The 17,327-nt window shown below is 38.2% G+C and overlaps 1 protein-coding gene across 1 annotated transcript in view; it reads right to left on the minus strand.

Moving 5' to 3' along the window:
• The window catches only part of LOC121369820, a 62,148-nt gene that overhangs the window by 22,115 nt on the left and 22,706 nt on the right, over positions 1–17,327 (minus strand). Inside the window, exon 16 of the mRNA XM_041494894.1 lies at positions 2,571–2,736. Within this exon, the coding sequence (XP_041350828.1) occupies positions 2,571–2,736 (166 nt within the window). The remainder of the gene's footprint in view (positions 1–2,570; positions 2,737–17,327) is intronic.

Raw genomic sequence — 17,327 nt, forward strand, 5'->3', positions numbered from 1 at the left:
GATCGTCAAGTCGGCCGGAGAGCTCCGAGTGTGATATCCGCAAACAGGGCAAAATGTTCGTCTGACCGATTAGTGAAATAAATGTTCCAGTGACAGCTTCATTCTGAAAAAATAATCTACTCGCCAAAAGGCTAGTGTTTTGCAAATTTAAATCGCCATAACAGAATTTCACTCGCATAGGCGAGTGTTTCACTCGCAGTATTGCACCCTGTGATTTAGATATTGGATTCTGCCCCAGGGTGAAGCACCGCATTGATTTATTGGATGAAATTCCTTTCAAGATGTGGCACCGATGCATTCCTCCTTCTATGTTCAACGAGGTAAAGCAACATCTTCATCAGTTGCTTGCTAGTGGTGTTATCAGGCGATCATATAGTCCCTGGGCATCACCAGTTGTCATTGCTAGAAAGCCCGATAATTCTTTGCGGATGTGCATTGACTATGGGCTTCCAAATGCACAAACTGTTAAAGATTCATATGCACTCCCTCGCATTGAAGAAATCTTTGACTCTTTAGCTGGAAATACAATCTTCAGTGTTTTGGATATGAAGAGTGGCTATCACCAGGTGGAAATAGAGGAAGAACATAAACCCAGAACTGCCTTTACAGTTGGTCCTCTGGGATTCTATGAATACAACAGGATGGGATTTGGCCTTACCAATTCACCAGCAACATACCAGCGTCTGATGGAAGACTGTCTTGGTGATCTCCACCTAAAGATTTGTATGATCTACATCGATGACTTGATCATTTTCTCTAACAGTTACAAACAACATTTGGAGAGGATGGAACTTGTCTTCAAGAAACTTAGAGAGAATGGCCTCAAGCTTTTGCCAAAGAAATGTAAATTCTTCCAGAGTGAAGTCAAGTATATGGGACATATTGTTTCTGCAGATGGTATCAAACCAGATCCAGGGAAGATTGACAAGATTGTCAATTGGCCAGCATTGACAAATCCAGACCAGGTTTGTCAGTTTCTTGGATTTGCTGGATACTATAGAAAGTATGTAAAGAACTTTTCTAGAATAGCTTGGCCTTTAACAGACTTGCTTCCACCTACTAACATGAAGAAGGGCAAGAGGAACAAGAAACATAATTACACTCCTTCTTCTTGGTATTGGGGTCCAAAACAGCAGAATGCTTTTGACAACTTGAAGACTGCTCTTTCGACTCCACCTGTGTTGGGTTATGCCAACTATAATCTGCCATTTGAACTGCACACAGATGCCAGTGGGGAGGGACTTGGTGCGGTTCTTTACCAAGACCATGATGGAGTGAAGCAAGTCTTTGCCTATGCTAGCCGGGGATTGAACAAGGCAGAGAAGAACTACCCTGTGCACAAGATGGAGTTTTTGGCATTGAAGTGGGCTGTTACAGAAAAGTTCCATGACTACCTCTATGGAAACAAGTTCACCATCATAACAGACAACAATCCATTAACGTACGTCCTGACAACTGCCAAGCTGGATACGACAGGACATCGATGGCTAGCCGCTCTCGCTTCATATGACTTTAACATCCAGTATAGACCAGGCAAGCTCAACTCAGATGCAGATGCTCTGTCAAGACTTCCTGGAATCCAGTCAGCTGAGAGTTTCAACATCCCCACTACTTCATTGAAAGCCATTTATTCTGCCAGTCAGATCCCCAATTATCTGGAAACTCTTTGCTTTTCTACCCATCCTTTGGATGATGTAGATATCAGGAGTGTTGACTGCATGTCATCCAGAGATTGGCGATTGGCACAAATGAGAGATCCCATCATTGGCCAGTTTGCAAGACCTCTAACTTATGGAGAGAGACCATCTCGAGATCGAGTTCCTGTTTCACCAGAGTCAACAACGCTGTTTATCATTTGTCACTTGATAAAGGAGTACTTTATCGAAGGACAAAGATCAATGGGGAGGAGAGGAAACAGCTGGTTTTACCAAATGAATACAGGAAGCGTGCTCTCCAGGGACTCCATAATGATGCAGGACATCAAGGACGTGACAGGACCTTGTCACTTTTGCAAGAAAGATTCTATTTCCCAGGGATGTCCTAGGCTGTTGACAACTGGATTAAGGGGTGTGGCAGATGTGTTATCAAACACTATCAAATCGAACACCAATATTCATGCTCCATTAGTCAACATCTCCACCAGCCAGCCAATGGAGTTAGTCTGCATGGACTATCTGACACTTGAGACATCAAAAGGAGGTTTCCAGAACATCTTGGTGATCACAGATCACTTCACCCGTTATGCCCAGGCTATTCCTACAAGAAACCAGACAACAAGAACAACAGCAGAGGCTCTCTTCAATAACTTCATTGTTCACTATGGATTTCCTCTTCGAATCCATTCTGATCAAGGAGCCAACTTTGAGAGCCAGCTCATCAAACAGCTTTGTTCAGTGGCAAGGATAACGAAGTCAAGAACAACCCCATACCACCCGATGTAATTTAGAAAGTTCGCTACAATGAAACTTGGATGGTTTTGATATGATTCTGATTTGTTCAGGGTCCGGTTTAGATAGGTTTCACTGTATAATGTATACGCTAAATTGCAGTTTAAGTTGAAAAGAAATTACCTCTTATCAACCACATCGCCGTACAAGAGTAACTTCTGTGCACAGTCAACCGTGTGGTTGGTCCAGTGGATAAGATCAGAAAGCAAATGTTTGAGTTCATCTTCGTTGTCAGCCATTGCTGCTTTCACCAGGTTCTCAGACAGAGACACGAGATGATGGGATGAACCTGCCAATGCAAAGAAAAACTAGAACAAGTTTTGTCTGTTTAACAACACCATTAGAGCACCTTGATTTACTAATAAATGGCTATTAGTAATTTTGACATTTTTCCATTAGTAGCAAGGGATATTTTATATGCACCATCCTACAGACAGGACAGCACATACCACAGACTTTGATATGCCAGTCGTAGTACACAGGAATCAACAGTTAAACTAGAATGGCAAAGCCATAAAAGCTTGCATGTTATGTACTAATAGTTACAGCAAAAACATAAATCAATCCACATATCTGCTAGTGCTAAACAGTTTTTAAAAATGAACTTGATCATGCACAAAACCATTTGGTTCAAACCTGGCACTACCATATTTGTTTTGTGGGGTAAACAAATATTATTTTTAAAAACAAAAAACCAACAACAATAACACCACCATTTGGTTCAAATATGTTTTAAGCAGAGATCAGAACTACATTTTCATAAGGGGCACTGGCACCCTCCCCACCCAACCTCACCCTAGGTTCGTACAGGCCTGATGGATATGTGTATTAAATCTTAATTGTTTATTGTTGTTATGACTAGTTCATATGCTTGCTCTCTTTTTTAAAACTGTACACATAAAACAGGGCTCGAAACTCACCCAAAAATATGGTGGCCCAAAAATAATAATGGATATTGGCAAATTATGGTAAGAGAACCACGAGCATGATTTTAATGTGGCTCATATGTTATAGCTCTAAAGAAGATTGCCCACATAAAATTATTTGGGCGATTAACGCCATTATTTAAAAAAATATTTAAGTCACCCAAACAGGACTTTGGTCGCATTTGGCGACCTGGCCACAGGCCGTTTTGAGCCCTGATACAATGGTTGCAATAAAGATTGTATTGTATTTTATTACATACCTTTTTAATCTTATTATAGTGATAAAGACATTTTGAAACTATGTAATAAATTTATTTTGTATAGCACATATTATGTGCGATACAGACCGGAATTTTTAAATGGGGAATTCCCTTTTTCCTTTTTACTGCAGTTAGCGCCTTTTATTTACCGACATCATATATGATTTACAAATGATGTATTTGAAATATTACACAAGGTTGCCGCAGAGTATGATTCTTAACGTTAAGTAAATCCATGAAAGGAGTTTTGATCATAGATTTAACAAAGTGTTGTTATGACGTTAAATTAAAAACCGTTTTTTGTAAAACATACAAGAAGGTATGTAATAAATACAGAACTTCACATATGTTGTTTTTGCTTCCTCTTTATTGCACTCGTTTATTTTGCGAAAGAACATACCACTCGACCGCTACACGGTCTCGTGGTATATATTCTTGCACAAGATAAATTTGTGCAATAAATAGGAAGCGAAAACAACGTATGTGAAGTTCTGTGTATGTATTGATATGTACAATTATTTGCCTATACCGTAACTGTTATGTAGTAATATTTGTGCCTCAACCCTGATACCACTATATTTGTTTGTGAGGATAGTAACTTTAAAAAAAAAAAAAAAAAAAAAAAAAAACCTTACGTGATACGATTTCTCTGTCACTGTACGGCGGCGACACAAACTTGAGAAGAGTAGATGTTGACATGTCCCTGTCACTGTCCTTAATCAGGGTTTATATAAAATATAAACCAGTTTTATACAAACATGACGCATGGCCAACTGCTTGCTACACCTATGGTCAGTATAAGCCCAGTTGCATGTATTTTCACATGTATACTGAACAAAAAAAGAAACTTCCGATTTGTACATATAGTATTTGTTGTGTTAAAGAATTCATTGTGTAATGAAATTATATAGGTAGTATTAGCCTTGAGCTGTATTATCAGGATTCATGAATTTTATCGATTATTTTTGCACTGTTAATCGTCGACAACGTGAAATTCAATTTGCACGTGCATGCATGGTTTGACATGTCCCGTGTAGTATTCGGTCAATTTGTTTTACTTGTCTTACTGACACTGTTGTCAAGTGAACGAAAACACTTCAAAATTTGTACAAAAAATAATGTTTTTTACATTGTAGCATTTTTAGTATGCCAAGAATACCCAATAATTTACGCGAACGGGCGATTGGCATGCTTGATGCTGGCATGTCGACAGAAGACGTTGCAAGGCATGTTGGAAGTTCTAGTCGAGCGATACGAAATCTTCGCATAAGATTTCGAACGACAGAACGCACCAACGACTTGCCATGTCGTGGACGTCCGCGTGTTACAACGCATGGTCAAGACCACTATATCATGAACACGCATTTGCGCAATCGATTCCAAACTGCCACTGCTACTGCTGCTAACACACCTGGGCTTCACAATAACCAAATCAGTGGGCAAACTGTTCGTAATCGTCTGCGGGAGAACAGTTTACATGCACGACGTCCTTACGTCGGATGCATTTTAATGCAACGTCATCGTCTAAATCTAAATTCATTGGATATGGCGACGCTGGAATACCGTTCTTTTTTCGGATGAATCCAGATTGTCTTTACAATGTGGTGATGGCAGGGTGCGCGTCTACCGTAGGAGAAATGAACGCTATGCTGACTGTTGTGTTCTTGAACGAGATCGTTTCGGGGGTGGGGGTTGTGTCATGGTCTGGGCAGCCATTGCCCATGGTTATCGTTCACCACTAGTCGTCATTGATGGCAATTTAAATCCTCAACGTTACCGCGATTACATTCTCGCTCATCACGTCATTCCTCTGTTCCATAACAACGCCAACATCTCGATTTTTCAGCATGATAATGCCACTTCTCATACAGCTAGAGACACTGTAAATTTTCTTAGGACAAATAACATTGATTTCATTCATGACTGGCCCGCTAAAAGTCCTGATCTCAACCCCATCGAGCCTGTCTGGGATAGTCTGGACAGACGATTGAGGTGTCGTCCCAACCCACCCGCTAACGTCAACGAACTTTGTCAAGCGCTCATTCAGGAATGGAACAATATTCCACAGGCAGAAATCAACAATTTAGTCAATTCTATGCGCCTGCGATGCACTGCAGTGGTCAATTCAAGAGGTGGTCATACCCGTTATTAAGTGAGTGGGTTTTTTTTTTAACCCCTACCACACTTGGTCAAAATTTCTCCCAGTTTCTGTTAACCTATGGCCATGATTTTTGCACCAAACGATGCATCATGGAACACTCTTTAAACGCATATGTAACAATTATTCCCCCGGTTTGTTTTCATCAAGTTATGTTCAAGCAAAGTTAGCGGAAGTTTCTTATTTTGTTCAGTATATATCTATAGGCAAGCCCATGTACACTGCTACTAGTGCTAAAGATAAAAATAGACTGCTAGGAGCTGCAGGTAACCCAGCTGGTTGGACTATACCAATTAAAATCCCATAGGCAATCATGTTAACGTTTGTGTTTAAAAACACTATATGCAATATATCAACCAAACTATGACCCATAAATATCAGTACTACAACCCCTACCTCAAAGTATTAACTGCAGAAAATGGTACCTTTCATGGCTCATTTTCGGTATAACCAGATGTTTTTACAACACCCCTAGTTTCGCACAAAATTTCAGTACTTTTTTTTATATGTACCCCACACGTTCCAAGCACAAGGCTACTTGACACAGTTGATACTAGATGAATTAAAATTGTATACATTTTTAGCCCAGAGGAAACTAATTTTTTTTACAACCAACACACTCACATTTATAACCAATTACAGGACTTGTGGTGTTAACTTCTCTATCAAAAGTTCGGTGCACCTCGAACTTTGACCGAGCCGGAAATTAATTGGTTTAGTGCTACCTTGGGTGCTCATCCAGAGACAGAGGTCAAGTATGCATGCTTGTGGCAGGCTGTAAGCTTACAGTGCAAGTTCATTGGCTAATCTAGTCACATGATCTTTTGGTCTCTGGGAGCTAGTGCCAGGCTCTTGTTGTTGTATTGTTCTTGTAGCTACTGTTGATCAAGACATTCAGAACTATCTGATTACAGTATTTTGTTAATTCTGAGAACTTTTAAAATTCGAAATCTTGCCAATTTTAACATGGATAGAGCAATCAAAAGAACGCGTTCTAGACCCAAAAAAACGTATGATTCATGCAATCCTGAGAACTGGACTACTGGACATTTAAAAAATGAATTGGAAAAGCTAGGAATTAGAATACCAGTTGGGCTTTCAAAAATTACATTGAGGAAACTCTTCCAGCAGAACCGGAACAAAGAGTGTGATGTGCCAAGGACACCAGAAGATGGATGTTGAAAGAAGTATTCCAACAGAGACAGATTCTCAACAGGAGGTGGAATGTATTCAAGTACATGAAGATACCGTACCAAGTGACTTGAACAACATGGCAGCACCTCTGATTTTACAGACAATGTTGTCACTTCAACAGCAGATTCAACAGTTACAAACAGCAGTAAATGGCAGAACACCAGAAGCAGAAAGTGGATCAGCTCTCGTGGCTGGGAATCATAACTTGCAGTCAGCGCTGAACAGTCTGGCAGAAAGTGGGACAAACAAAACATGCGGGGTTCCCCCAGACCTCTTGCCACATATGGACATAGTATCACCAAGCCTGAGGAGGTACGGATGTAAACTTATCTATGCTGTTAATTCCGGGATACGAATTGGAAAGCCCCAAAACTGGAAACTTACACACTAGAATAGCTAATCGACGATTATCCGATACTCTGTCCCTTTCAGAATTTCTCACTGCATTCGGAAAATATAAACGAATCATGTGTGATGCCTTTCCCCAATGCCAAAAGGAAATGGATTTGTATGAAGGTATCATAATTAACATACACAATAGCCATGGGAATGCATTCTATGGCTACCATAAACTTTTTCCTGCTAAATGTGCTGAAGCCTTGAGACAAAATAATACTAAAGTAGACTGGTCACTGATGGACATGAGATTGTATGGGTTGGTAACAGCAGGAAGAAGGGCAAGAACCTGTGAACTTTGCTCTAGTGTAACGCATGCTACCAATCAGTGTGACAGACTAAATTCTGGCTTTCAATACAGTAGCTACTAGGGCATGAATAGGAACAACAAATTCAACAAAGAGGGGAGAGACAAACGAGGTAGAACAAGGATTTCAGTGAATGGGAAAGAAGTGTGCAATAACTTTAATGAAGGGAAATGTACACGTCATGATTGCCCATTTCTACATGTGTTCAAAATGTAAGGTAACAAAAGCTACCCACAGTGCAGCCACTTGTCTAGTGAAGTCAGATTGACTGCCATCTGTTTCAAGCCCTATCAATGTTGACAGATTGCAATATGAGTTTACAACATCATCTCAACAAAGAAAGAAAGAAATGTTTTATTTAATGACACACTCAACACATTTTAATTACGGTTATATGGCATCAGACATATGGTTAAGGACCACACAGATATTGAGAGGAAACCCGCTGTCGCCACTTCATGGGCTACTCTTCGATTAGCAGCAAGGGATCTTTTATATGTACCATCCCACAGACAGGATAGCACATACCATGGCCTTTTATATACCAGTTGTGGTGCACTGGCTGTGACAAAAAATAGCCCAATGGGCCAACCGACGGGGATCGATCCCAGACCGACCACACATCGAGCGAGCTCTTTACCACTGAGCTACGTTCTGCCCCTCCCAACAAAGAATTTGATACCCAACTGTGCAGTGGCTGTAAACATGGATTTGACACATTAGTGTCTCACTTTCCTACGTGTGTATTAGAGTGTCAAAATCTTTTGACTGCCACACAACAACCAGATATTGTAAGTGATCTAATATCAAAAGAATGTAGTAAAGGTTTTCTTTTAGGTTCATTCGAATCTCCTCCATTCAATGTATTTCGGATTAGTCCAATTGGAGTGGCTACTGGAAAGTACACAAATAAGAAAAGGCTAATTCATGGCTCGAACTTAAGAATTTATCACCCACGGCAATTAAAAAAACCAAATTGCCGTCGGTGAAAGGGCCCAACCATGGCAATTTTCAGTATGCTGATGGCAATTTTTTTAAACTGACTTTTACAGCAAATAAACTTGACTGAATGGTTATTTTTCTGTATGTACATGTAGTCAAATTTCTTTCATTTATGTCGAACTTCAATAAACAAGAATTTATTATATATGTAATCATGGACTACTAGCATAAGCTAACATTTAACGGAACCAGGTGTTTCTGAAACAAAGTTGCCCAAGTTTTCGGTGAATATGATATTAAATTGTATACAGTGTTCTCGCTGGGTGAAAATTAAAGGAGGGTGGTCGCGCGTCCCCCAACCCCACCATTTCAACAACAAAAATTGGTTACCGTATATCGTTGTGTGTTGGTCGACTGTGAAAATACCTATCCCTTATTTTGCCCCTCGGTATCTGGTACTAAAAAGTTGGTACGATGTACCTTATTTTTTGTGCACTGTTAGTTAATACGTAGTTCAGATAAAACAGTGTCGTCTGACATTCACAGGTTTTTGTTTTGCTAAACCGATCAAAGTTTTAATATTATTATTTTAATTAAGATTTTAAGATATCTGAAAAATAATAAATAAATTTTGTTAAGAGATCCTCTACTGTGGGATAACATTTTTCTGTTCTTTTTATTTTGATTTTCATCAAGTGAATCGATCGCATTGCTATTGCCAGCTGATAAAAAGTAGTTTCGTTTTTGTAAAGGCGGTGTATATATTATTTGGCATCCAAGATAAATTATTTTAATAATGACCACTACCACTTCCATTTTTATAAGCGGTAATATCCCCCCCACCCCCAAGAAAAAATAAAATAATAATAATAATCAAAAAAATAAAAATAAAATAAAATTAAATATTTCTAATATTTTATAAGGAATTACTGAATAAACAAATGACAGTAAGTAAAAATCATCAGTTATGACCAATTAAATCTGCAATAGACCTCTTTCACATTCCACTGTGCATGTGCCTATTGCAGGGTAACTTGAGGACGCAAACCACAAACTCACACGAGATCTCGCAAAAATAGACCTGTGGACAAGTTGGGAGGCATAGACAATGGAAGACCACGCAATAGGAATGTGAATATCTCCATGATTAATTATTCTATCAGTAGGGAACCCAAAAATTCTGTCGACATCCAACAAGACTTATTGGAGACATTTGTGAATTATTGCTTATCACGAAATAAAAAATATTTGGTTGTTAACGCCCGACAAACCATTGGTTCAGATTCGTATGCAATAAATATCGGATATAGGCTGAAATAATATTAATGTGTGCGTGTGTGTATGTATGCAGATATTTATTGTATTTAACATGATTTAAATATTTATAAAGCATTATACAGATAAATACATTCAGGATTCTTGTCGGGATTTCTTTTCACCAAGTTATTTAAAATTTTGTTGGGTATTTGGAATAAAATTAAATGATACATATGAAATTTGAACTACATGTATGGTATATAAAACATTAGAATCAGGCCCGTAGGAACGATATCTGGAGTTGGGGGAGGGGAGGGGGCACAATCTGTAGTGGAGGGACACAGTCTAGTTGGTGGGGGGTGGGGGGGCAAAAGCCATACATGGTCAGAAATGTAACTGTATTGCATATACAGCTATTTAACTTCGAAGCAAAATTATTTAACCTAAGAAAGATGTAAGTTTTATTTATAACAGATTAGACTAGCCGACAGCTTCACAATATAGCTACAAACTCAGGATAGTCTCTTTACTATAAACTCATGAGGGTTTATTATGCGCAGTCATAATGTACCAGTCATTCGTCTGAATGTTTGAAGCAAACATACTAAGTACCATGTCAGGCCCGTAGCCAGGGGGGGATCGGGGTATCCATCCACGCAGGATTAAAAGTTTCGCTCAAATGAAAAAAAAATCGGATTTTACATAAAAAAGTCCTTGTCCCCAAATGACCGGGATAACGTAGCAAGAAAGTCTGTCTGAGGTTCCATTTGCTGAAAGTTCTATCCTCCTCAGTGGGCCCGTTTGATTATTTCCCGTCCCAACCAATGATCCATCAAAGGACGTAGTGTATGCTATCCTGTTTGTGGGATGTGAGAAGTATGCCATGTATCATTTATTATAAATACATTGGTACGACTGAAAACAAACGGTTTCTTGTCGTGGCTCTGTGATCAGGCCATTTTACATGCATACCACAACTTAATGCAACTTGTTAACGTATATATCGCAACAAAAGTTTGTGTATTATTCTCGAGTGTAACCGGCGTCATCTCATTGTTTGGCAAGGGGTTCTATCTGGGGAAACCCCCCCCCCATCCACAGTACTGCTCCGTGCCTTTAGCACTCGCGTTTGTTGAGTTCTCTTTACATGAAATTTCGATCCCCCCCCCCCCCCCCCCAACCCCTGCTAATCATGCTGGCTACGGGCCTGAAGTTATATACAATATTCATAAGTTAGACCAAACATCAAATTAGGATCATATTGGGTCTACCACTCTGGAAAAGTTGCTGAACTTTGTTATGTATAATCATGTACATTATAAAAACGTGTGATACTTGCATACCATATCGATATACAGGACTTCTCCCTATGCTTGTAAATGTGTTTCGAAGTACATGTACTGATGGTATCGCTAACGATCTCGACCAATGTTCTCAGGTACAAAATATAAAATAGTAATCAAACACTATTGTACATACAGATATATGTTTACTTCAAACTGATCTTCATGTAAACAAGAAGATGTCATCTTCTAAATTCTTCAAAACAAACAAGGCCAACAGTCACGTTTACTCGGTTTCTGACATCATGCTAAGTTGTAGGTTTTTGCGTGTGACAGCTCATATATATGTTTTAAAACTTCGTAAATATCAGATATTATTTCAAGTGAAGTTGTATATATCTGATATAAATGATAGTAAAAATAAAATAAAATAAAATAATAAATAAAGTAAGTAAATAAATAAATACATTAATAAATAATTTGTGGATAGACATGTAACACTGATTAGTAGTTGTACGACTGTCTTTTTTTAATGAAACGATAAGGGGAAAATAGAGCTGTGATAAAGGTCTATGTGAGTTAGGGGTTTTGTTGGGGGGTTTTTAGGGGGAAGGGGAGGCATATTTTATTAAATGTTAAATACTGATACATGTGGAGAATTAAAGGGACATACCCTAGTGTTTAACACTAAGGAATATTTTTGACTATTAGAGCCATTTTTTAGAACTGAAATCATACTTTACTTAGATTTTATTGTTTAGATTATCCATTTCTGTACATTCGAAGTGTTTTTTGGTCATCCTGGTGTTTTTAATATTACAAAATGCATTTCTCATATTTTTAAAAACGCACGTGCGTCTGAGAAGTAACACTTATGGAGTCGAGTTTTAGTCGAGTTTTAGAGGGTATTTCACCATTTCAAAGTCACAGACTCTTGTTTCACTCAGTTATAACTTTATCCAAAGGTGTTACAGGTTTGTAGATTAACTAAACTTAGTGTTAATTTTCACGGGTTGAAACTAGCGTCTGTCCCTTTAAACATCACTGGTAAATCTGCGTGAATATTTAACTAAAATTCTAATTGTTAAAAGTAGCAAACACATTCCACTAAAGTTAATTTTATTGTATGAATATTTTAATTCTGCGCTGTTAAAATACCCTTGACAGGCGGCTCCAGAGACTTCGTCAAAGTTAATGTTTCACTGCTTTTGGTCTTAAACCATTCCATTGTAAACTTAAGTAGACCATTTTTCGCAGCCATTTTAACATTTTATACGAAATATGTAAGTTAGTCGCTAGAGATTCACAGCTCCTACGAAGCTATGCATGACGCTCATGACAACTGTCGATCATGCCCCCCAATCTGTATATAGCCTCGATACCGTCCAATTCGGCAAGGGACGGTACTCTTCACGAGGTCTATCGAGGATAAAATATCAGACACGAGTTAGCGGACACAAGACAGAATGACCATTCTGATCACGTGACAAATTTGGCACCAAATAAGTAGGGGTTTTTTCAGTCAAAGATTGCCGAAACGATAAATAAAATATTTTCATTGCTAAAATAAAATATAACTGTTATTGTGTGTATCAAACATACAAATTGATACTGGTATGGGACACAACAGAGGCTGTTAAAAAATAGTGTTAAATTACGTTACGGTAACTTCCAGAAGCTACTGAAGTTTTTCGTCAGTTCCGCTTTCATACACAATGCGGCTTGTTTCCTTTGATGTCCAGTGTGAAAAAAGTGTGCATTTTGAAATAGCGGAGCTGGGTGCTATAAATTATAACAGGATGCTGAAAAATAAAGAGGGGTACAGAAAAACAAATGGGGCTGCCAAACGTGAAAAGGGGCGACATAACACGAGCGCAAGGAGGCAAAATGTACTGAGAACGTATATTATACAACAACACAGGGAACACGCATGACTAAATATAGTTCCATCGCGTGGTACAAACTAAACGCCCATTAACTCCAACCAGGACCCAAACGCCCGTGTTAAATACTGGCAGATAATGTTCATACATGTCTATACATTTTGACGTCGGTGAGGAGCTTTACCGATGGCAGTAATTTTTATCCGGCGGCACAAAAGCGCCATCGGTGACCCTTCCAACCGACGGCAGTTTATATGTCACCGACGGCAATTGCTGTCGTTGCCGCCATTAAGTTCGAGCCCTGCTAATTGGAGATCTGTCTGCTCCGCATGACAACCCGTTCCATATCAGCATTAATGAAACAATTGACAAAGAACTGTGCTCACTTTCATATGTTAAAGTAGATTAGGCTATAAAAGTTATTCAAAACTTTGGAAGGAATTCTTTGCTATGCAAAACAGTCATTAGTGATGCATTTAAATTACTTCTGATTAGAAAAGACCAGTGGCACCTATTTGGGATTAGATACATGTAGAAAGGCTTGTTTTACTTTTACCACAGGTTTGCATTTGGATGTCATTCTAGTTCAGCTTTATTCGACAAACTATCACAGGCTATATGTTGGATTGTCAATAATAACTATGGAATAGAAGTAATATTTCATGTATTGGATGATTTTCTAACTACTGACAGACCAAACGGGGAAGGGGAGAGAACCATGGCACTACTGACCACAATATTTCATCGTCTTAATATTCCTCTAGCCAAACATAAGACAGAAGGTCCTATTACCGTGCTTGAATATCTAGGAATAATATTGGATACAAACAAAATGGAAGCTCGTTTACCACAGGAGAAAATTTGTAGAATTATTAAATGTTTGAATACCATTGTAGGTAAACGTAGTTGTACTAAACGAGAATTATTACAACTCTTAGGGACATTTGAATTTTGCTTCAAGAATAATTTTGCCAGGAAGATGATTTGTGTCATATCTAATTGGGCTCTCGACTCAAGTTACTTAACTGCACCACCATGTACACTTAAATAAGGAATGTCAGAGGGATATCACCATGTAGAGAGAATTCTTAAGAGCATTGGAATGGCATATCCATGTTTTATGACCGTAACTGTACACAAGCCATAGACATTGAGTTGTACACTGATGCATATTCCACTATAGGCTTTGGTGGGTATTTTAAGGAAAAGTGGTTTTCATCAACGTGGACAGCCGAGTTAATGATGGTGCTTGCAGGGAATAAAGCAGCATCCATGTCATTCATGGAATCTATCCTATAGTGGTGGCAGTTATTCTATGTGGCAAATTCTGGGAGAAAAAGAAAGTACTCTTTTATTCTGATAACATTGGAACAGTACATATCATCAATAAAGGCCAATCTAAATCACCAGTGATCATGCAACTGATGCGTAGACTTACTCTGTGTTCTATGCAAAACAGTTTTTGTGTTCCCATTAAACAGAATACCCCAGCTGATTTCTTGTCTCGTTTACAGATATCCAGATTCCTTCATGCAGCACCCAGAGCAGAGAGACAACCGCACCCATGCTCTCCATAATTATACTTGTACCTGTTCATTGTTGTGTGCAGTGTTCACATTAGCCTTCTATGGGTTCTTGAGATGTGAGGAAATTACTACAGCAGGAAATTCTTCTTTTGACCCTACAACTGACCTGTGTGTGGAAGATCTTTAGTTTCATCATGAGAGCAGTGGTAGTGTGTTGGTTAGTCTTAAGAGATTGAAAACAGACCCCTGTAGAAAGGGTGTGATTGTGCAAGTGTTCCAAAACAAGGGAGTGACCTGCCCTTATCAGGCTTTTGAAACGTATCACACGGTGCGATCACTTTTACCAATCCATAACAGACAACAGGAGAAGCTCTCTGTAGAAGTGTATTTTTGGGATATTTAAAGGAGGTGTTCCAATTCTTAGGAATAGATTCATCTGGCTACAGTGGCCATTCTTTTCGGATTGGAGCGGCGATATCGGCTGCTGAAGTCAGAGTGGAGGACCACTTGATCAAAACCTTAGGTTGATGGTCTTCTGACTGTTATCAACGATACATCAGAACTCCTGTTGATGTATTCAAACAGGCTCAATACTCCATGTCAAGGATATAGTCTTAAGTGATTCATGACTAGGGTAATTCACACCAAATTACTAAAAACTGTTGCATTAAATTGACAAATTTATAAACCACAATGCACCGACTCTACATAACCATTATAAAGATATACATGTAGGTATTTCACATATATAATGAGTACATATTTCCTATAACTATAACTTGGGGGGAATTCAGCAGACATTTTCAATTTCTCCTTCATTTGGGCATCTTTCACCCCAAGTGGTCTGTATAAGATAACATAGATATTAATTCTATGGATAAATATGTAATTTCTTAAACATAGATATTTCACAAATAGTAATGCCCATGAAGCTCCCGCCAAATGAGCAGTAATTACAATGTACATGGATGCAGCCCATGAAGCTCCCGCTGAATGTGTTTACAATGCATCCTCAGTTATCAGACTTACTACTCGTACACTATACTGCTCAACAGGGAGTCGGTGAATTATCTGGTGTCATCAAGGACAATACCACCCCATGAAGCTCCCGCCTAATGGGTAGCTCCCTAAAGTCAACAGGGAGTCGGTTTTGTTCTTGACATCATAAAGGAGTTCACCACCCCACGAAGCTCTCGCCTAATGGGTAGCTCCTTAAAGTCGACAGGGAGTCAGTTTTGTTCTTGACATCATAAAGGAGTTCACCACCCCATGAAGCTCCCACCTAATGGGTAGCTCCCTGTCCTGGTATAATACAATAATTATAGTAGCTGCTGAATCATCCCCCAAGTCCCAAGAAAGTAGTTTGTATAGTATATTGTTGTTTATTGTATTGTTAGACCATTATGATATATATGTATGTATTGCATATTTATAGTGATGATGTTTAAAGTAAACTTATCTGTATGTCATTATAAATGATAGTTGATATATGTATGAATCAGAATAGAGTTTATTATTTACAACTACATGTGTCTGTTGTGTATAAATGAAAGGACACACTGATGCTACTGCTGTTTTACGGAGATTCAGGTTAGACAGAATCATTTGTGAATGTCGATCTGGTGATAAAATAATAAATTAAAAGATGAAAGTGGGTTACAAATATTAAAAAACAAAAAATCCAGAAATTTTACTATTTGTGGCCTTAATTAGGTCTAAAATGGCAGCCGCCCCTATTCAGAATGGAGGCAAAGCATCAGCTGAAACCAAACTGTACATTTTGGACAGAGAATATGGAACATTTCTGTCAAAAAGCAGAAATCCTGGAACCGTACATATGAATAAAAATCTGAAAAACTTTCAAAACTACAGATGATTAAAAAAATCTGGAATTTTTTCAAATCTGTAAATTACACAAAAGTAATATTTTAATTCTATGTCATCTAGTTCTAGAATAATCAATCACAGGATAAAAATCTTACCAGGAATATTTAACTCATCAGCATTAGATGAACTGTACAAAATAAATTGATAATTAACATAAATAAAAAAACTAAGCAAGCACATTATACAAGGCTTAGGTCATCATTTAAAACAAATTAGTTTCCTATAGCTCAACCCAACATTTTAGTAGTCATAATTCCAGTTTAATTATATTAATTACATGAAAATGTAAGTGAAAAATCAAACAAAATAAAAATTATGTTGAAAAAAACAAAAAACCTATAAAAGAAAAATAAAGAAAAATTAGAATACAATGTATTCTTTGAGTTTAGGATAAGTATTATGAAAAGAATACAATAATTTGCATTAAAACAATTTTGTGCACATCCACCACATATAAAACTACTCCTACCAATGTGTCCAGCGAGGACAATCCATCCTATTGAGAGCTTTACCACTGAGCTATTTCATATCACATTACGATTAGTCAAAGCTTTTCTACTGTAACAGTGGTAGGATGTAGCCCAGTGGTAAAGCGCTCGCTGATGTGCAGTTGGTCTGGGATCGATCCCCGTTGGTGGGCCCATTGGGCTATTTCTCGTTCAAGCCAGTACACTAAGATTGGGATGTGCTATCCTGTCTGTGGGATGGTGTATATAAAATATCCTTTGCTACTAAATGAAAAATGTAGCAGGTTTTCTCTCTAAGATTATATGCTGAATTAGGAAATGTTTGACATCCAATAGCTGATGATTAATAAATCAATGAGCTCTAGTGGTGTTGTTTAAAAAAAAAATTTTTTT

The sequence above is a fragment of the Gigantopelta aegis genome, chromosome 4 (assembly GCF_016097555.1).
Source record: "Gigantopelta aegis isolate Gae_Host chromosome 4, Gae_host_genome, whole genome shotgun sequence".
Lineage (NCBI taxonomy): Eukaryota > Metazoa > Mollusca > Gastropoda > Neomphalida > Peltospiridae > Gigantopelta > Gigantopelta aegis.